Genomic DNA, 23009 nt, shown 5'->3' on the forward strand with positions numbered 1-23009 from the left:
GTATATATAAAAACCAATTTCGGTAGAGAGACTTCTTCTATAGTCTTAAGTGATGATGCAAGGAATATAAATGTTGCTTCTTCAAATAAATAGCAACCTTGGACTATGTTAGCACTAAGTGATGCTCCAAATTTTTTAAAAGAAACCATAAAATTTGGTGGTTGTTTAATAGAATTGAGGGTTATCTAACTAGCGCTACAGCACAAAATATATTAGCATTCATATACTTGTATTGCAGTTGTTTTGTATTTAGTCTTCAAGATCCTCAATATTTATGAAGACAATGAAATTGGCATTGGATTTAAAGACAATCATCTAAGTTTTAAGCAGCATTATATACTTAGCATGTTACAGAGGGTTAGAATTTAAACTTATTGCAGTGAATTATTGACAATAGCTTTTATTGAACTCTCAAATCGAGAGTATTATATTATATATCCAACCATGGTTCATATTTATGTGTAAAATGAAAAACATCTAAGTCAAAAAAAGCAAATACTACCCAATCAAATTATATTTTTATGTAGAAAGCATACCAATTTTTGGTTCATAACATGCTTCTATAGTAGTTCTTGGCGTTGGTAGTAAATAACAAACATCTATTGAAAGTTAGTACATTTTCTGTATGTCACCAAGAAATCTACAAAGGAACCATTGTCCTAGCAACTAAGTACAATCTCCTTTGCAATTATATGAGATCCATGCTTTGCAATCAATATTATGGAAGTAATGGCATTTTACATTGAGATGCCAAGGTTTGATGTAAATTTATACGAATAAACGGTAGAAAATTAGAGACTAGTGATACTATGTCCCTTGGATTATTACGTAAGTGCAAAAGTTGGAAAATTCACAAAACGCATCACACAAAAGCAGATTCAAACCGTTATTTTCCACACAATTGAATAACACCAGACGAAATGCAACAAAAGAAGTTGCATCGGATGAAACGTTCCTTGCAAGTGCAGAAACCGCGACAAATCAACATCGATAAAATTGGTAACACTCAGCCAATGCGCGTCCTCAAACAGACGGGACAAGCCTCACCTACAGACTTGAAACTTCATGAAAAGCTTCCAAAATGCACCCTCGAGAACCATGAGAGTTGAACACTAAAGTGTCTACTATAATCAGCGAGAACATAAGGCCTGGTTTACCCCTCCGAAAGCCTGTAGACCCTATAAACTCGACAGTAATCCAAAAACAAGTTATGCACATATTACTTAACCAATACTGTCTGAACATCTTTGTACCCCGAATTTCTCGACAAGAAAAATAATTAGAGCAGGTCAAATAAAATTTCAGTAAATCGTACTCAGAATTTGTAGCCATCGATGGCATTTTTGCTTCCACATGAGCTAAAGCTACAACCTTCACTGCCTTGTTTGGCTCTGCCTTCAACTTTGACTGTCCTTAGTGTTTGTAAAATCGTGTGGAACTGAAGGATTGGTAGATTGTTGTGGTTGATCGCCTGGATTTGTTCCTGAAGCTCCTCCTTGCGGTAATGTACCACTGCCTTCACCTACAGAGAAAGCAAAAGAAATTCAAGAAGACGAGACAAATTCCCAAAAATCTACCAATATTCAGTAAGTGGAACACCACCAATATCAGCAGGAGGTAAACCTTGAAAATAAAAACCACGTATATCATTCGGCAACCGTCTAAAATATTTCCAAGAAAAGCTTTCCTGGAATACAGCTATCAAGGTTCTTTAAACAGATAGAACAAGGAAAAGGCTTTTATCTCACCTCTACCTGCACCGCCTAGCCTGCCACGCCCTGCTCCTACACCTCTCTGAGTGCATCACGTTGTTGTACGAAAAAATATTAATGACACCTTTTCAGTACTCTCATTTTCTTAAATATAACAATCATTACTTTCATTATTTATTTGGTCAGATTAAATATAGCAACATTGATTAATATGTAAGACACAGGGTAGTAGGATAACAGTAGCTACATGGGAATCATAAGCTGATAGACATCTTCTAAAGCACATTAGGATGCGCAGCAGCAGGTATAAAATTTAAGCAAGTGCACCTGACCTAGCTTTCACTACATTATACTCTTGCAAGAAAACCAAAGAACGAGGTGGTCAGTATTTGGTATAGAAACAAAACTAAAACGAGATGTCACTGGTGAAATGTACCTTTCTTCCACCACGTCCACCGCGACGACCACCTGGGGACGTTGGAGCTGCAACTCCTTGGCGAAGTGCGGCTCTCTCCTTGGCACGATCAGCCAAATTAATAGTCGTACCACCCCGCCCAGGAGATCTTTGCACAGTTCCTGTTGCCAGTCTTGTCCGATGACCACTAGCAACTTCAGCAGTTCGAGCAGCCTCAGACAATCTCTCTTCAACACTCATCTCAGTAGACGGCTCAGTATCTGCAGGCTTTGCTACCTCCGGAGTAGAGGTTGACGAAATCGGTACCTGTGAAAGACATTCAGTTAAATACTCTACAACTACTTGAAGGCCACAAAAATGAGGTCGTGTATTGTGTATGATATCACAATACATAATTTGTGTTAGTACACTACGATTTCTCAAAGGCCGCCAAAAGGAGATATAGTATAATATACAAAAATGGTTAGTACTCTCATCACACTAACGTTTCCAATAAGCACGGACTACATCATGTTAATACATAGAAAGTTGATGATTTAGATAATTGGAATCCGACCTAGACTGATTTTTAGTATTATATCCTACTATGAATTTGTCACCTCTGATTCCAATGGAGAATTCGGACCAGCTGCCTCTGTTCCTTGGGGAACACTTTCTGCATCAACAGTGATGGAAGTAGTTGATGTCTTGGGGTCTTCAACTTCTGGCTTGGCAATTGATTCTGGACCACGGTCTTTGCTGTCGTGTGCATTAGCATCAGATGGCACTGCTTCTGCAGGTTTGGTGACATCTTCCACAACCTCTGGAACTATTTCACCTTCTTCAGCGTCATCAGGATTCTGAGGTTCTGTTCCCATTTCAACTGTTTCCGTTGTGGTAACAATTTCTTCTTCGATGATCGTAGTCACTGTTGTAATAGTCTCTGTTGCAGTGCCCCCAGGTAAGTCAACCTCAAGCCCTGGTTTTTGAAATTGACCAATGGCCTCATCGACAGCACTTCCAGTCATCGAATCCACAACCAGCTCTGCAACGTTTGTGAAAGGGTCAAGACTTGTAGCGGGGAGACTATCCATCATCATGGATTCACCTGGAAATTGACCATCAGTCTTGAATGTTGACACAACTGGTAGTTCCAGCGACTCCGTACCTGCTTCCTGTAATTGTCCTCCAGGTTTTCCACCCAGCTCCTCTAGATTTGACGATTCCTTCTGACCCAAATCAGCCTTCTCTTGGAGCAAACCTATATTCTGACTTGATGAGGACGTGCCTTTCTCCAATGACTGAACAGGTGCAGTGATATCATTCACGTGAACAATTCTTGGCTTTTTCAAAGCTGGAGCATCGGCAGCATCAGCAAGAGGACGATGATCAACGGAATCAGAAATCTCGGATATTGTAGTACCCTGTGGACGAACTTCTGATGGAATATCAGCATTCTCCACATGGTGAGCACTACTTTGTACGCCAGTTAAGGAGTTCAGATCCTCCGTTTGTGTTTCCTGCACATTCGGAAAGTTTCTTATAAGGCTGCCCTTTTCAGAGCCCACCCAAACACTCTAACGCTCTAATTTTGAAGATAAGTACAAACAAATCGATTGTTTACGACTTCATGCCAAACCTTATTGACAATCGAAAACTAGCCGCCTTGACAGATGGGAGACGGATATTCTTTTATGGCTTTGATACACCAAAGGGTTAGAATACTATTGAATCTCCATGATCAAATCAAGCATCTCACCTCAGCTGGACGTGATTTTTTCTGTGGCGGGGCCTTCTCTGATTTGCTATCCTGCAACGGGACCTCATCATCAAGCGTAGCTTCTTGTGCAGGGGCTGCACGCTTTCGTGCAACAGATACTGCAGTTGCCGGTGGAGCAACCACGATCGGGGTCTCAACTGCACCTGCACTTGGTACGGTTTCGCCAACTCCAGTGGGAGGGGAGGCTACACGGTCAGGAAGCTCTGATATTACGGGTGCCTTCCCTTCACCTGGAATCTCAATGTCGGCATCAACCATTTCACTTACAACTTCCTGCGAACCTTCTCCAATTTCCATACTGCTGGTAGTCGCTCCATGCGCTGGCTCGATACGAGGCCGAATCAAACGGCGAGTAGTCTTGCGTTTGCTCTGTTGGAAATGAGAAGAATGCCACTAAGTGAGTTCATGTGTTAAAAACTCTCCCCTAAGAGAGCAGACTACGCATAAAACATCTTACCTACAATAAATGAATAATAAGCTGTCGTACTTCAAACTAGAGACAAGCTAAGCTTTTATTGTACCTCTTCTTGTTTTATTTTTTCACGAAGCAGAGCCATCTCTCGTTCTCTTGCGATGTCAAATGAGGTTGGAATGGATGGCGCAGCAGCAGGAATTGTAGGAATCGATCTTGCTGGAGGCCGCACAGGAGCATTTGCACTAGCAGACGATGTAGCTCTAATGGATGGCCGCACTGGAGGGACTGAAGTCGATACTCCAGGAACGAAGGGATTAACGTCGGCCCTCAGTGGACGTCCTGAAGAAGACAATGGGCATAAATACCAAATGACGCAAATTTTGACGAAAGAGCGTGTGACACAAACGAAACTCCTGCTTAGTAAAGTACTTTGTACATAATTAATTTTCTTCGACTCATCAGTGCACAGGCAGCTTAAATGTCTGGTACAACTCAATCAAGCCTAGGACGCCGAATAAGGACGAGTCGCACCAGAATGTGGAGCTGGAGGAGCTGGTACTACAGAAGGTGGTTCAATGGGAGCAGTCGGCATCCCACTGGCAGGCTCAGTGATAATGGTGGATGGCTCTGCAGAAACTGGAGTTGCTGAAGTGGTTTCAATGGGTGCAGATGGCTCTGCAGCTCCTGCTGTCGTTGGCACAGAAAGCGCAGGAGTGCTAGAGGCAGGGGTAGCAGCTGTCGATGTTTCTGGAGCTGCATCCTGCGCCGTCTGTTGTAAAGTTCCTTGATTTGTTTCGCCGGTCTCCTCATGCTCTGCTGCCTTCGTTGAAGGCTCCACAGCCAGGCCTGCGCTAGCTAGTTGCTGCACATCGAGAAAAAGATATAATTAAATTCCAAAATACTGAATTGAATTAGTATTACCACAATCACAAATGACGATTCATCGGTAGTAACTTTCAACCACTGAAAACAAACTGTCGGGTAGGATAAGCTAGAAAAAAGATGGCCCATAACACATAAGACTGCTCCTTCTCCTTCTCCAAAATCATTTATCACCTTGTTTCTACACCGAGTAGACCAAACAGGAGGGTATACGAGAATTCAAGAGAAGTACAAGAAGAAAGAGAAAATGGCTGCAAGTGCTCGGGTTCATCCAGACATTTCCTACCTCCGTAAAAATAACAAAGGATCCTCATTAAATTCCATACTATCATGAAATGGTATAAAATTGATTAAGACATTCAAAAAAGCAAATTAGAGACAAGGTAAGAAATGACAAATAATGTAACCTGTTGCGCTTTCTGATTGTATTCAAGATAAGCTCTATCATTCTTCATTCTCCTGACTTTCTCTCTCTTCGCTTCTTCTTTTTCTCTCTCAAGAGCTTTTTCCAGAACCTGGACGACAGATACCCAAGTAACAAGTAACCCAGAAACTTTCATCAATAGAGGGATTACACTATCAAGTGGGATTGGACACTCTCAAACATAACAACGACGGTTTGTAAATCATAGAAACTCAAATTAATTGTAGGACTACTACAAACTCAATTTTAAGAACTATGCGAAGATAGCGAAATGTACAAACCTGAATGCGAGAATCTCTCTCTTTCAACTGGTTTTCAACCTCCCTCTGAACTTGCTCTTGTCGAGCAGCCGCCTCCCTTTCAGCCTGCTCAAACCTGTTATTTGCGTCCTTCAAATCCTTCTGCACCTGCTCTATCCGTGCCTCATATTGCTTTGCAGCAAATTGATCACCACCAGGTCGTCTTCCTGAACCTGAAGATGAGAATTAGAGTTGTAAGAAACGTGGTGAGCCTCTGAAAAGAAAAACATCCGAGGCTGTTCCAAAACATGATATATCAGCTGAGACTCCGAAAAGTGACTACGGCATTCTAACACGTATGGTCAATACAAGATATTTCCAAGCCGCAAAGACAAGCGAAGTTGTGGACTAAGCACAATGTAGCAAAACAAGAATATGCAACTGACTAGCTACGCCTTTTGCCATTAAGTAGTCAAGATACGGCAGAACTCTGTGTGCATTACATACCAGTTGTTCTGAGCTCTTCAATTTGCTTTCTGAGGTTCTCAGTCTCATTTGAAATGTCCTCTTTTTCCTTGTTCAAGTCGTCAATTTTTTTCTGAACGCCACACATACCACAGGTCATGCAAGTGCTTTAAAAGACATTGCACCAATCAAAATTAGCATGGACACAAGATCAACCGAACACAGTCCAATAACTAGCTTGGAATGTATCTCGCCCACACAGTGGTTTCATACACACCTTCTGAAAAGCAGCGTGTCTTTTAAAACGTGTAAGCTCAGTTTTCACGTTTGTCTGCGTCAGAATTGAAAAACCAATGAGATAAAACTAAGAAAACAAACAACGTACTAACACGGACCAACCATGACAGTGCTAAAAAACTACCTCAATACAGTCTGGTATGTAGTAAATAGCTTTAATATATATCAGAAACCTAACATATACAACATAGTACAAATAAACGTTAAAATCTACTCGTTGCTCTTGTCAACCATCCTACGCTCACCCAGTGACAAGTTTCATATGTCAAACTTGATTCTTAGATCAGTAAGTGCTTAGACAAAGATCACTATAAATGAACAAAATACCTCGTTTTGCAAAGCATCCTGCAGTTTTCTGTCCAATTCCGCAACACGATTTTCAAAATCACTGATTTGGTTATTCTTCGCTTGCTTTTCCTCCTCGAATTTTGTTACGACAGACTTTAAGTCCTGTATTTCTTTCCTAGCAATCTCAAGTGAAGACCTGGTTTCTTTCTCTCGATCCTGCATTTAGCACGAAGAGTAAAAGAGTTCATTGATAACAACGTCGAACAAAGAGTAATCTCACAATGGGTAAAAATCTCGTACAATTACAAGAATAGAAATGTTAAAGCATAAACAAGTTCACACACAAATGAACTCTTTTTACCTGAATCGCAGAAAGCTCGTTCTTCACTCGTTGATACTCTTCTAAGTCAACAGCTTTGTACTTGTCTAGCAACTGCAAACAATGGAGCGAATCAAAGTTTCAGTTTCACCTGAGTCGAGGGAAATTTTAGTCATTCGACTCCATGTTATGATAGCTTCAAGGTTGAGGACTGTTATCTAAAGCATGAGTATGATAGAAGAGACCCGATATGGAAAAATAGTCGTAGACCCAACGTAACAACACTAACTGCAAAATAATCTTGTCACATTGATCGTTAGAGGAGATCTCTTCAAAAGTTGTGCAGGGGCCCAGGTACTTTTAAATAAAATGTATTATAATATTCTCCTATCTTGTCTTACTACTTGTCCTTTCCAAACACGGATGAAAACATTGAGCGGTCCCTTGGCACAAGATGTAAAACACCCCTAAACCTACAGACGGATTGCCTGAACCACGAAAACAATGCCATGGCAGATTTACATATGAAATGAAGTTACAAACATCCAGAACAATGATCGAAATATATCAGCTACAGTTTTAAAATGCCAACAGAGAAACTTTGTCGCCACAAAGAGACTGCAAACCTGTGACACTCGCCTCTCCCATCTCTGAGTCTGTGCTTTCTGACTTTCCAATGTACGTGCACTTGCTTCTAAATCAACTTCCTTTTCTCGCAGGCGCTTCCGCAAAGGCTCCAATTCCGACTGTGCCACTCTAGCCTTCTCGCGCCATTCCTGACAAAGAATCTCATACTATATTAACACCACTGACTAAATCAAACAATTACCCACCCTTCGCTTCACCTTCTACAGCATAGTTAACACGATCATAACAACATATAACGTAACAACTTATCATAAAGATTGCCATAAAATACCAGAAACATCAAACAAAATACAAGTACACAAAAAGAGGCATTGGACCCGTCATTTGCGGTGAAACAAACACCAGCAAAGAAATAACATACCCGACAATCTTCGAAGGATTTCTTATTTTCTTCTCGAAGTTCCGCATTACTTTCTCGTAGGAGATTCAGCTCCCTGACCTACTTGCGCAAAAACATATAAAAACATTCTTAAAATCACAGACATTGTAGAAAGAGGGAGCAACAAGATCATCCAGTTATATGCATCGTTTAAAAAAGATGCACAAGATACTTACATCTAATGAACGGACCCCCTTCATTTGCGACTGTCTGATATTGTAGCATCTCAAAGTAGCAGAGTATTTAAGCTAGTGACCAAGATTGGCAACAACTTCAGATGGGGTTCACACACCTGGGTTTGGAGAGTTCGAAATTCCTCATCAGTATACAAACTGACTCGTGCACTTTCATGTTCGCGACGCAAGCTTGCTTGTGCTTCCTCAGCAGCCCGATAAGCTCCTTCCAGCTAACCAACATCACAGAACATAAGCTCGAACTTAATTGTGAAATGCAGACTTGTGCATATCAAATAATAGAAAGGTAGAATTGACCCAAGCCTCTAAACTTGAAACAATCTCTCCGAAGATCATCAAGGGTCTGAGGATGGTGGTTACATGCACATTCAATTTCGGGTACCGATCAAATAACCAAACTGTCGGGCGAGAAGGACTGATAAGAACAGCCAAAAACAATTAATTCTAAACTCAAGAAAATGAACATATTAAAAGAACTCAAAATGAATCAATGCTAATTGTTGAGATATTCACAACAATCTCTCAGGGTCAGAGTACCTGTTTCTGCAACCGAACCCGTTCTTGCTTCATTAACGTTAGCTCCGTGTCCGCCTGCAACGATTCCCAAGTCAGGTTGAAATTCTACATACTTGACCTTTAAACAAGAAATCTGGGTCAGAATGTGCACTGCAACTTGAGGAAACTAACCGTCTCTTTCGAACGGCGCAGATATCTGATCACGTTCTGCAGGTCGGATCCTCCTTGAAACTCCGAAGTTTCTCCTGATTCGGTCACAGACACTGATGCTTTTCGTTCACTTTCTGCAGCCACGATGTGCATGCCTTCCAGTCTATCCAACAATATTTGATTCTGCATAACACATCGAGTTCTTAGTTATATAGAGAGCATCTTGATTTGAACTGCCAGTACTTACAATATTTCAATTAACCGGTTAATCACGCAACGTGATTGAACGATAAAAAATAATAATAAATAAATAATAATAAATCATCAATAAAGAAAAAAAGAATGAAAGAATTCGCTTCAAAATAACCCTATCTAAGGAACTAATACAGAGATAGATCAACTGAATCTTCCTAAAGTTACACTTTCCTATGTACAGCCGCGGGTGAACAGTAAAACAAAAAAGCCGAGTCATATACCGTTCGTGTTAAATCTACCGTATTCATTAAGGTCCAACCTAATTCTCAACATCCGTCATTTTCTACTTTCGTACCTGCTCATCCAAAGCTTTGACTTTCTTCTCAGCTTCAAGTTTAGCTGCCTCTAAAGAGGACTTTTCCATTGCCCAATGAACGTGCAAACTTCCCTGCACGACCAAAACGTACAAACATGTTAACATCTGGTTTCCACAAGCTACAAAGAACTCCTCGGTCATTGCGAAAAAAAATTCTTCGAATTCCTCAGTCAAGTTGGCTCATACCAATTCTGCTTCGGCACTCTCTGCTCGCTCACGCAAAGTTTGCTCCACTGACTCCAAATTTGAAAGTTTCTCAGAAGTCGCAGTTAACTCTCTTATTGTGTCTGCTTGCAGAAGAACCTACATACAATGACCAGAAAGTGATGACGCCAAACCCTCTGATTTAACATTTGTGAAATGGCAAACCATAAAGCAAAATTATGCGAATTCGTTTACAACAAATGAGTTCTAAATCCAAACCTGACTCTGGTAGTTATTCTGAGCATCACGCCATTGTTGACGTAGCTTCTCCACCTCGTGCTTCAAAGATGAAATCCTTTCCTCCGATTCCACTGCAACGGCTCTGAAAGAAAGATGAAAAATATCATTTTGTGATGAGGAACGCAATTCAATATCAGAAGAAAAAGACTACCGAGCTATGCTCATTCAGCGATTGAGATAAAAATGAGAATAAACTTAGCATCTTGCAAAGGGATCTAGTCATCTACACAAGCTCCAAACTTCAGGGGAAAAAATTGCCTATTTATTAGAGACGACAGATTAATAACTTACTCTTTACTGACGAGAGATTCCTTAAGGGAAGATATTTCTTTCAATGCACTCGTGAGAGCTTTTTCTTTTTCCTCAGCGGCAACGTCTGCAGCTTTGTCTTTCTCAGAAATATCCGCTTCCAACTCACTGACCCGCTTTTGTAGATCTTTGACTTCGGATTCCAGCAATTCTCTTCTCCGCTCAGACTGAAGAATCAAGAACATAAGTACAAAAAAATTCGAATAAGAAACACCACAACGAACTATGATTCCTGGGCACAGCCTGTGATGTCGATAAAAACGTGGCTAATACGAAAAATGTACCTCATCCTTGTAATTTAGATAAGCTTCCTCCATCTGTTTCAAAGCCTCTTCGCTGGCATGAGCAATCTTTTTGTACTGCATACATATGTCGTACTTGTAAGCAGGTTGTAAAAAACGAAAAGAAATTGCATATTTCAGGACGAAGAAACAGCCCTCTACACAAGTATGAATAAGGGTAAGATCATCTAATTGACAAGAGTAGAGTGCGTTACAAAATGCAAATTATACAGCAAATTCGTCGAATCTATTCTACACCCACTTGGTCAGTATGGATCTTGGCAGCTGCCAAATCTTCCTTCAAACGCTCCAATTCCTCTTTTGTTTGCTGAAGATTTAACATTATCTGTACACAAATCGAAAGCAACACTTACTGTAACAAATTGAGAAGTTCAATAACACAATACGTAAACCCAAAATGCACGTGTTTACAATGACGTCCAACAATAAATACAAGCAAAAACTCACATATAAATCGCTTCAATACAACATTAGATTTCACAAACCATTTAAGTGATAGAAATTTGTGGACACAAGCGTGATAATTCTAGCTACCTGATGAGAGCTGAAATCGTCAAGAGAACCGAAGGAAAATCCTCACCTCATTATCGACATCAACACCAACGCCATCATCACTAACCAAAGTCTTTGACCCTCCCAAAGCCAGCAGAATCTGTGGTGTCAAGGTGTCAGCCTATATTGACTACAGGATACTAAACACAGCAGATGAATTGTATAACTGCATGAAAATCACAAGTACGTTTGCAATTCACCTTATCGTCAGCCTTCTTCAAACTCAACTCCAGCTCAACACAGCGCGCCTACAATCATTGAGAAATAATCTTAAAACAATTACCCAAATAGAAATGATGAACAAAGCAACACGACTGCTAACACTTGGCTTAACTAAAGCTACTTTCGTATCTGCTAATTGACACTAACTTGGAACAAGGATGGACATCATGTATTACGATGCAAAAATAACTACAATAGCTACATCAGTGTCATTCGGAACCGATGAAAACTAGGGCAAAGCTCGTTAGGACTCAAGAAGGATACACGAGCCAAAATCTGTTTAATGAAAGACATGCCAATGCTAACCTCTGCAACTTGCGCCCGCGTCTCTGCTGCAGAAACAGACTTCAGGGCAACTGCTAGCTCCTTGCTCACAGCTTCAACCCGTTCCAACGCCTCGCTTACAGCTCTATCACGCTGAGTAGTTAAGCGTCGTCCATGTTCTCGTTCAATTTCCAGCTCTTTCCTTGCCTCGACCCATTCTTTCTGTAAAACATTGATGTTAACATAAGAAATATCAGTACCAAAGAAAATTTACAACACAGCTAAATACAGATTACTTTTAGTTTAATAAAAATATTACATTCGTAGTATGAAACTTCTGCAAAAGTATCCACAAGTGCTCAAAAATCTGCAGAACTTAATTGATAGTTAGGATAGAGGTTCCTCCGCAGTAAAAAATGTACAAGTTTTAGGGGTTCAGACGCAAGGGCAAGACATTATCTTTACCTGAAGGTTGCTTAACTCGCTTTCTAGCTTCTTCTTCTCGACAATTCTCATGCTCTGCGATTCATGGGGAAACACTTTGGAGTTACTATTCACAGTTTCAAAAGTACCAAGTCTTTTCATTATCAAGATGTATTCTATTAGAACGTGTTAATTATATTGCCCCAAAAAGAAAAACCAAGCCGGTTCATAATACCTCACGAGTCTCTTCCACACTCTGCATCGTATCCAGAGCAGCCTGTACGACCATTTACAGAAACCAGTCAATACAGTGCATCAATGAAATATCAGATAAGGAGAATAACCATCAGTGAAGAAGCATAGATAAAAACTTAAGCTAAGGTTACGATAATGACTTAATTATACCTGGACCCGATGCAAACGATCGGACAACATTGCCACCTCCTCAGAAGATCTTCTCTCTGCAGCTGCTAACAGTTCCTTCTCCCTTTCAGCAACTGAAAACTGCACATCCAAGACGTCGAATATTTAATGCGTGATCCAATTTATCTACGTGAGCATCGAGGGACCAAGCCAAAATATGAGTAAATACGATAATCAACCTCGATTGAACGGCGACGAGCAAGATCTTCTGCCGCCTGCAACTTTTGGGCACTCTCCCGTAGTCGGCGCTGATAGTCGGTAATTGTTTGCGAAAACTCCATATTCCTTGCAAGTACTGTCTCCATCTCTTTCCTCTGAGAATGAGCACCAATCATGTATAATAATTAATATGATAACAAACAGAAATTCTGTATCAACAGTAAACAGCTTTCAGCGAGCAAGGAGTAAAAGTAACATAGCTGCTATTCAATCAGGACAGAAAAACATCAAGCAAGAGCGTATCACGGCACATCAATTACTGGATTATCCACAACCGTTAGATGCACCAGATTATATCCAGAAGCAACTCATCTCGCCTTTTAATGATTGATATTCAAAACAATAGTTCACAGTAATTCATGATGCTCAAGAAACATCGAGCAGATTGGATACGCGAAGAGACCTGGTTCTCTGTCTCACGCATCCGTGATGATAGCTGATCCCTAGCAAAGGAGGCCTCAGCATCAGCTCTCGCACTCTCCACACGCATGTTAGTAATTTCCTGCCTGATATCCAAGTCAATAACCCATGACAGATATGTGTCAAATTTAAGTAGTATACAGGGGCATCAAATTATCACAGTAAATGAATTGATAACTCTTCCGTATTAGAACCTTGAAAGCTAATTAACAATCTGTATCCCAGACTACGTCCTCTTCAGAACAAAAAGGCCCTCATATTCAACTAACCTAACTTTGGTGAGCTCTTCCTCCAATAGTTTAACTCGAGTTGTAGCTTCTTCGCGTATTTTACTAATCTCTTCCTGAACAAACAAAAATGCAACAAAACATATAAGCATGATAAGCTCATTCAATTCAACTGGTCAAAGACTACAGATACTAGAAAAGCACCGTACAGCATGAAAGTATGTGGCACTCTCACACCTGAGAATTGTCAAGAAGCTTCCGAAGATCCTGAACATTGTTTCCTGCAATTCAGGCATCGACGAAGAATATAATAATTATTCAACCTTCAGAACATTCAACTTGAATGCCCACGCCAGAATAATTATCAAAACCAACAGAATAATTACAACCCCTAAAACTAGTATCTGCGGTCCAAAATCACTTTACCTTACCTCGCCTCACTAAAATTGATACACAGCTGCAACTATACCTGACTTTGTTGTTCCATCCATACAAAAAAAATGTTTCAAAACTACTGAAAGGATTATCTGGGTGAAGACATGAAAACAACCAAGGTATCCATGTACACAGCCAGACACACTGACGAAGATTCTAGATGAGACCATGCTTTTATTTAAGCTGAAGATACTGCAGATTTATGTTCAAATCCACAATTGAAGCCTGTACCTGAAGCCATTGGTGGAACCCCAGCATTCTGTTGGGACAAACGACGTGTATTCATCTCATCTTCATAAAGCCTTCTGTACATGCCAACCTGCAGAATTAAACCACCAGGGCAGTTGAGGAAACTGTCAAAAACTAGGAGGAAAATAAATGTCGTGGAACGGAAGACAATCTGGCCGCATTCTGCAGCTGAGGAATAACTTTAAAAAATAAACTGAATGTGACAAGATTATCTGACGCAGCTGCAAACAGGCACTAAATGAGTACAGGCAGACCACAAAAAGCGGAGCATGTACAGAATAAACCTCCAGGTACCGCATTGTCACATAATTATTAGAAATATCACATAAACTAAATCCTAAGTTTCACACTAATGATGTGGAAGACTACAAGACCATCAAAACAAGACTTACAGTCCCTTGAAGCCTGTCAATAATTTCTGCCTGCTCTTCACTTCTTTTGACAGTGTCGGCAACTTTACGGCCTATATCTTCAAGGCGTCTCTTCAGCTCTACCTGAAATTCTTCCTGAAATAATAGGAAAGGATGCAAAAAAGCATGTAAGCGCTACACTGAAAGGTTATCACGAAAATTCCACCACTACAGCCTAGCCATAGTTGTTTGTAAGAATCAGGTACAAAAACGACATTGGGACCACCTATTGATGTGTGTGCTGAAAAAAAAAATGAATGAGATTCGAATTTTCTGTTTTCTTTAAAACATGGGGATGTTCACCTTCAACTCCTGCTCTTTCAGTTCATTCTGCTGTCCAAGTGTTCGCACAAGTGTCCGCAATTGTGTGTTGTGCTCTACCATGCCTCGAATGTCCTTGAATGAAAGCTGTATTAAAGACATGATAAATATCAAAGACGCATAGAGTACAGAAAACGCCAAAATACAATGGTGAAGTCTATCACTAGGAGCTAACTCCCGACTGAAACTAATTTTGAAGTAAGCACATAAGACTGCAACATCAAGAATACGACGGTAAAATACATGCACTACACAACCTCTAGCGCTACTTCTAGCAAGCTACCAACTTCATACCAGCACCGCCTCAGAGTCCGGAACAAAAGACTAATACTTAATTACAAACTAACACAGCAAGTCCACAAAATAGCTATCAAACTTAATTTTAAATAAGACTATTAAAAGAAAACGAAGGTTCCAAAAAAGCGGCAGACTAAAATAACAAGGATAGCCTTACGAGTCTTTCAGAAATCACTGCATCTGAAGCAGAGCTTTCAGTCCTAGAAGTCACATATTCAATAGCAGTTTCTCCATTTGCGTCTCCAACTCCAAATCGCTGTTGGACGTCTAAACACTCTTTGAGTAGCACTGCGACCTGCAACCAACAAGAAAAAAGGATCTTTAGTGCATTTTAGGAGCAAATAACTACGAACATACCAAAGCCAGGGGCTTAGTCGCCATGTTAGCTCCACAAATTAACTATGGTATACGATGGGTTCAACGACATGGAAAAGGGAATTTATTATGCTTATCGCTTATCGAGAAGCGAAGTTTTATGACTTAGAACCGGAAAGAAATGAAAACAGACGCTCTACACTTGTTAAATCCAATCATCTGAGATTTAGTCTAAATCTATATCAAATAGCTAATGACTAGTTCACAGTCATAGGCTTAAGGGCTAGTCCACTTATCCACTTGTGAAATACCTGAGTTTGTAGATCTTCTTTCTCTTTTCTCTGCATATTCAACTCTCTCTCCTTCTTTCGCAATTCAGCCTGCACGTTGAAATAAGGTGGAGCACAATAAAGAGCAGAATAGGGAATGTTCACGAAGTAAAACAGACTTGACGCAGAGCAGTTATGTGTTCATTGCTAACATAATATACTGTGCAAGGCTCACTTTCAGTTCTTTGCAAGATTTGTCAAGAGAATTTTGATCTTCTAGGTACTGATGAAGCTTCTCCTCCATCTTATGATAAGCCTCCACCATCTCATTGTGAGCAACTGTAAATAAAAAAAATGTGCCGCCGTCAGGATTTTCGCATGGTTACATCATTTGCATACAAACAGTGTCGGTTGTTCGAAATGACTAAAGCAAGCATTATCAGACGAAGCAAACATCAACCAGTAATATAGTTCAGCTTAGCTTCCAGAAAGTTACAAAACCTTAGTGATCAGTTATCTTGAACATCAATACAAAAGAACCACACACACCTCGTTCTTCCATGATGACCTCCGCCCTCAGCTCTATCTCATGAAGAACCTGAAATATTTAAAAATCAAAACCCATGATCCAAAAACATACCCTCCACACGCAGAAATTACAGAAAAAGGGCATACATTTCCAAAAAGAAGTTTTACATCGCACAGTGCTAAATATGGTTTAAAAATCCTTCACGAGTACACTAGTGGGCGTTAATAATCCCGGGTGCAGTAACCACTCACTCGCTCAAGGAGTGACTGGGAGTGTCTTCGTTCTTGCCTCTCGTGCCGCCATGCGTCCACAGCTTCTTGATACTTGCTATACAATTTTGCCAACTGTAAACAGCATTCCTTAAGTTCAGAAAGTGCTTTGTAATGACAATTATTTATAACGAGACCCTTCCAAATCGAGGCCACGACATCCAGCCATTGTGATGAATGAATATCAGTGCAAGCATATTCAACTTACACTCCAACCATCGCGCAGGAGTGCAGCAGCGAGAGCGGTCCCTGACACCTCAGATGCTACGACTGGTATTAGAGCACCGTCACCTGGAAACTCAAGCGCTAGCTGTCCTTCTCTGCTAACAGAAAAATTATGTATATAAATAATATGAGCACCCATAATTTGAATACAAGGGAGAAAAACAATCTACACGTTCCCGACGAAACCACCATCGATGACCCGTCCTGCTGTGAATTATCGCTAGAAATGCATACCGCAACAGCAACAAAGATGTAACTAATGCACAGAACATAACATAAAAGAACGCACATGGGACCCGTGTATGGCTTATCAGCAAGAGCAAGGAAATCTCCACTAGACTTGGTTTGAATATCTTTATCGGCCTCCGCAGTGATCTTCTCCAACTTTTCTTTTAGCTCGGCAGCTTCCTACAATGACCAGGGTAATATAAGCATCACGTAGTATTTACATCAACTGCAACTGCCAGTACAGAGTAACTACACCATGACTGACAGGAAAAACAGTATGATAGGATAACCGTGTTCTTCATCAATTCCATCTGAGAGCTCTGGTAGCTGCAGAATAGTTCTTGAACTTACACTATTGAATTAAAAGTTTAGATCGTTTTTGGATGGGTTTTTATTTAAATACTTCAGAATAAAAAAAAAATAGTACAAAACAATAACGACAACAAATAAGAATAATAATAATAATAATAATAATCTTACTTTGGATGCCTCTTCACGAGCATTTTGTTCAGTCTTGAGCTTTTCCTTGTAGTCTGCTTCTATCTGATTTAGGTGCGTCTATACAGATGTTCCCAAAGACCACAATCAGGATGTGGCTAGCAAAACGCTTTCGTTGGAAGTGTCTGAAAAAAGACTAAAAGTGCACCATGGTCAGACAAATCAGGACATCTTACTCTCATCAAACGTACCTCAAGCGCTTTAATCACACCCTCAAGCTCATGAGACTTCTTAGACCAATCATCAGAACTTTGCTTGTAAAGCTCCAAAAGCTTAGCAGCCTGCCCAAAGTAACACAAAGTTGTAATAAAAATCAAAGATCGAAGTACATTGCATGAATGGAGTAGATACCGAAAGCATAGTGTGAACGCCAAATCATTAAAGTTAACATACACGGTTTTGCTTCAAAATGCTTTCTTAAACGAACGGTTATTCTGAAAAAGAAAATTCTTCATTCACATGGTCGAATAACATAAGCGCTGTAAGATGCAGTGCCACGCAGTGCAACGACTACGCAGGTACGACAACCTCACAAAACTCGAAAGTTCTGCGAACAGAAAAATTACCGTAGCAACTTCAGCAGCAAATTGTTCCTCTTTCACGGCAGAGTCTTCCTTTAAAAACTTCAATTCCTGCACAAGCAAGATATCATATTGTACCAAATGACGCCAATGACCGATTGCTCGAAAACAGATTCCCAATTAGAATTCAAAATTATCATACTACGAACACTCTGTAGAAGTGCTCGATATTACGCACTGATCGGCTGATTTAAGTCACAAACAAGCAGATCTAGACACTAGATTCTGCGGGACAAAAAAAACAGAAAATAGCTAACCGCATAGAAACTCATAGGAAGAAGTCTTATTTCAGAACACAAACCTCTCGAACTTGACTCAGTTTAGACTCCAACTCAAGATTGTACTCCTTCGTTCGCTGCAATGTCTGAGTTGTATCCTTTACAGACCTTTCAGCCTGCACAACAATTATGGAATGTAACACAATACCTTAGCTGAATGTTTGAAGCGACTATCAAAGCAGATCTGTTCGAGTACAAATTCGGTCAGAGGACCAACATTATCAAAGCACCACCCTTATCATCTCACGAAAGTAATATAAACATAACGTGAGCTGTAAGGTCATGTGAGCACCTCAGATAATTTAAACTTCAAACCCGCCTCTGTCTCCGCACTTTCATGTCTCTCCTCCAAAAGAGCGCTAACTTTTGCTGTCAATTCGTCATTCAGCCAAGCATTATGTTGCTCCACTAACTCCTTATCCTGGTTTAAAATAAAGTGCAACACAATACCAATAAAGATCTACTCAATGGCATAGGGAACAATTTTACACAATGAAATGCTTGTCTCCTCATCTGCTTTGCATAGTCTTGCTCGATAAATCTACTAACAAGCCCTAAAAAAAGTTAGGAGCCATTGGAACTCACTTCGTAGGTAGATGATAAACAAGAGAAAATTCATTCAAATTTTGTGCGTACCTCACCAAAATCAAATCATATTGACGTTCACTAAAATGGTCTACATGCATCAAGAGTACCTGTGAGATTCTTGTCAAACTAGCCCTAGAGCGAATAACTTCGGCCTCGAGCTCGTGGAGCTTGCCTTCAAGGCTGCTGCGGTCGTTTGTCAACTCAACCTGCACATTGAAATAGGCTAGCCAGCTTCAGAACAAAACACATATAAAATACGTCTGCTCCGAACACAATGTAACAAAGATTGTTAAATACAAACACTACATAGAATGAACAAATAGGATTTAACGAGAGTATCTACACTAGCAAATCCTATCACATTTCAATAGACCGGAGAATATGTGATCTAAGAGAAATGTGGAACCCAGAGTCTCCGCTGAAATCTGGTTCACATTCTCTTGAAAAAGGTTTCTGGAAAAAATCGGGATCAGGTAACTTACTACTTTGTTGAGGTAGGTCTTGATAGATGAATTTTTTTCCTCCAGTTCTAACCTCTTGTGCTCAATCACTTCCAACAATTCCCGTTTTATTTTCGAAAGCTCCCCTACTTCACATGATAGGCGTTCCGTGGTACTATTATGCTTTATCTGTTTTCAAAAAACGTAAAGAATAGTATAGCTTAAATACATTTGATAATAACAATTCAAGTGACCACAATATGGTAAACTACAAAAACATGAAAGCACTGATGAACTTTGAGCCATATAATATAATAAAACATTACGATTTCTAGCTCGAGTACGGATCTCATTCATCATCTAGGTGATGCCGAAAAATCATGCAATAATCGCAAGCTTAGCTGCTGGCTATCTGACAGCAAAAATTTAGGGCTTGCCCGTTAAATGAGAAGCAATTGTAAGGGCACCGGAAAGTCGTGACAGTTTATTCAACACAATCACATTTCAGTGTTCAGGGAGTTAATAACATGATTGCGCTAGGCTGAATACTCTGACAACAAAGTTTTGTAACAAAATTCAACAAAAAATGGAAGAACGTACAGCTTCAATTTCCAACTTATGAATTTGTGCTTGAGCTTGGGCGAGCTCAGTGGATCGTCGCTCCAAAGTAGCAAAACTCTGATCCTTCTCATTCTCCAGCTGCGAAAATTGCGCCGAGAGTGCAAGGAACTTTTGTTCGATAAGTGAACAAGTCTGCTCCGCATTGATTGTTACAGCATCTGCACGAGCTTTTTGGGTCTCCAGTTGCTCTTGGAGCTCCCGAATGAAGGCGTCAGCCTTCGATACGACAGCGTGTACATTCCCCTGCTCTCTTTCAAGCTCGGAATCGCTCATAAAGAGAGGCATTGTGCCTGCTACCGCAAGAACCTTACCATGCAGCTTCCTCCAGCATCAACTTCCTGCTAATAGTCCACTCGCCACGCACTTACTTCTCCATGCAACACCGCAATTCGAAACAAACTTCCTTCAATGTTCCCAGCGCCAGAACCTGCTCCCAGAAAAACCTAATCTCAATCATAATATGACGCAAGCAGATCACCAAGCTCAACAAAACCCTATCCAAACTACCAAACTAATACAACATCAGCTTCCCAGACCGCAATTCACTTCAAAACCAACTACACCAGAACAAGAAGGAGAGAATGCATTTTTTCTTTTTCCAAATTAAAAGACACCGCCTCGAAACGCAATACACAACTGAGTCCTCCGAAAGGATCCACTCTTCTCATGGCCTTCGCTAGACACTCTTCATCAAAACCATAAAACATTACACCCGAAGCAGTCCAGGGTTAAACTCCAACGTCCAAAACCCTACATAGAGCCTGTCACGGAGGATCTACTTCAAACTCAACAACAGCGGCACCCTAACTTCAAATTTCACCGTAACATCCTGAGATCTTGCTCAATGTTGGCGCAAAAAACACCTACCTGGAGCTGAGAGGCAAGGCTAGCACGCGGAGGAAACAACCCGAGCTGGAAATGAACCACAAAGAGCCGCAGGCGATTGCGAAAACCCCTCCACAACGTTGTGGAAGCCGAAGGAAAATTGCTCCACCAGTCGCTTACTGCAAGAGAGCATGGTCTAGGGGTGCGGAATTAGGTCCCCCTTTCCCTCTCCGCCGTGCCAGGCCGGGGTCACTCACACACAGAGAGCTCGGACACTGGCACTTCACTCCTATTACCATTTCCACCGGCCATTACCGGTCACTTGTTCCCTCTTCAAAGTCAACCTCATTTTAATATTGATGGGGACCCAAAGCACAATATAATTGCAATGTTGAAAGATTTTTCCATCATTTTTTGCATTCCACTTAATGGCTTTATAGGTTTTTGTTCTTTGAGATTGTGGAAAAGCCATGTTATATCAAACTTTTTTTTTATTTTTATTAAGATTATAATTGTTTGACTGTAATACTAAAATTTCAATCTCTTATTTCAAAAATATAACAATAATTAGGTGGGTGAGAGATAAAATGGAATCTTTGATAAATTGATTTTCACAATGCAATCTCTTAGGTTCAATAATGTGTGCAATGGCACGAATAGAAGGTAATTATCTAATAATGGTTGACCTTTAAAAAGTACCCCTCACCAATGTGCAACAACTCTACATTGTACTTGTTGTCTCTAATGACACTTCATTAGATCTAACATGTGATTCAAATAATGATTTACATTCAACATGTCCATTAAATTAATATTTCTTTATGAGCCTACAAAAATTAAGTGTTTTATTTACAAAACTAAATACTAAGAATGTTTTTAAATGAATAAAGTTAAAAACATTGAATTTATCTATACTAACACATAGATAAATGTTTGCTTATTTAAATTTACATTATAAGATTTGTGTGCGTGCTATATGTTATTGCAGATTATTTATTAAATTTAATTGATGCTATAAATGAACTTTGATATATATAGATATATATACCAAAGTATTGATGTATGCATCCAATATTATTCCTTTGAATTTAAAAAAAAAAAAAAAAAAAAAAAAAAATCAACTTCTTTAATAAATCTTTAATGTGAAGGTATTCTACTTAAAATACCAATATTCCTTAGTGCAAACATGTATTACTAAGCTCACGTCATTTTGCTTTTAGTGCTTTGTATACAAAAAATATTTTTGTGATAAATAAATAAAAATAATATACTAAATACTATATTCAATAACTGTTATTTAACTCTAAATATTTCATAAAATGTTTTGCTAACAAGTTACTTACCAAAAAAATTAAAGATTACTTTGAAGAGATTTATTGATGTTATAATATATTTATTATTTTTTATATTTTTGACTTATTATGTAAAACTTATTGGTCACATTTAAGGTTGGAAAGAGTTGTTAGAGTAGGTATACATCAACATCTTCAGCAATAACTTTACACCACATCTCCATTTATCAATATTTATTTTCATGTATAATTTTACGAAAGAAAAAGAAAAAAGAAACACATACACACAATAATCTCTTAAGTTTCTAAATAGTTCAATTCAAATTTCATTCTCTTTAAATTTAGAAATAGGCTTGTGTAATTTACTTTATAAATTTGATAATATAAATTAATATAAACAAGAAAATTCAACTTCTATTCAACATTAATATTTGGATGTTGCTAATGCCACTATAATAGTTGCTATTGCTATCACAACCTATTCTTATTAAATAATTAATTAATATGATTTGAATATATATATATATATATATATATATAGAGAGAGAGAGAGAGAGAGAGAGAGAGATATTGGAGTTTAAAAAACCAAATAAAATAACTAAAAAACTAAAATAATACAAGTGAAGTAGGTGACAAGTTGTGTTGGCAGTAGCAAAAACTATGGTGGCATTAGCAATACTCTAATTTTTAAACACATACAAATTTGAGAGTTAAACTATTTAATAACTAATTAAAATAAATTCAAAAATTCAAATTTTTCATTTCTATTCAATCACAAGCAAAAAAGTAATTTTAACTGAATTATTAATTCAATAGAAAATAAACTTCAAAATCAAAATATCAAACATCAAACATCAATAT

General features: G+C 39.3%; 1 protein-coding gene across 2 annotated transcripts; it reads right to left on the minus strand.

The window, feature by feature from the left end:
* Positions 1-906: 906 nt before the first annotated feature.
* LOC112285301 (nuclear-pore anchor) lies at positions 907-21029 on the minus strand. Of its 2 annotated transcripts, XM_024525987.3 has the most exons (54): positions 20899-21029; positions 20011-20458; positions 19453-19599; positions 19078-19176; positions 18675-18803; positions 18406-18498; positions 18090-18155; positions 17715-17804; positions 17506-17583; positions 17087-17205; positions 16781-16892; positions 16555-16647; positions 16324-16372; positions 16010-16113; positions 15817-15885; positions 15348-15485; positions 14876-14980; positions 14555-14668; positions 14145-14232; positions 13716-13759; positions 13521-13594; positions 13235-13337; positions 12792-12926; positions 12595-12693; positions 12425-12466; positions 12232-12285; positions 11809-11988; positions 11481-11528; positions 11309-11380; positions 10970-11053; positions 10711-10785; positions 10409-10593; positions 10097-10199; positions 9860-9976; positions 9653-9745; positions 9124-9285; positions 8974-9027; positions 8535-8648; positions 8225-8302; positions 7842-7991; positions 7258-7329; positions 6936-7112; positions 6589-6642; positions 6354-6444; positions 5889-6079; positions 5591-5698; positions 4833-5163; positions 4408-4640; positions 3866-4255; positions 3275-3626; positions 2727-3151; positions 2149-2433; positions 1749-1794; positions 907-1522 (listed from the first exon to the last, which is right to left on the minus strand). In XM_024525987.3, the coding sequence occupies exons 2-54, from the start codon at positions 20314-20316 to the stop codon at positions 1398-1400; spliced, it is 6945 nt and encodes a 2314-aa protein (XP_024381755.1). In that variant the 5' UTR covers positions 20317-20458; positions 20899-21029; the 3' UTR covers positions 907-1397. The 2 variants fall into 2 exon arrangements, with proteins under 2 accessions (XP_024381755.1, XP_024381754.1); XM_024525986.3 differs by having other exon boundaries at positions 2727-3626.
* Between the last annotated feature and the right edge of the window lie 1980 nt (positions 21030-23009).

The sequence above is a fragment of the Physcomitrium patens genome, chromosome 8 (assembly GCF_059467195.1).
Source record: "Physcomitrium patens ecotype Gransden chromosome 8, ASM5946719v1, whole genome shotgun sequence".
Taxonomy (NCBI): Eukaryota; Viridiplantae; Streptophyta; class Bryopsida; order Funariales; family Funariaceae; genus Physcomitrium; species Physcomitrium patens.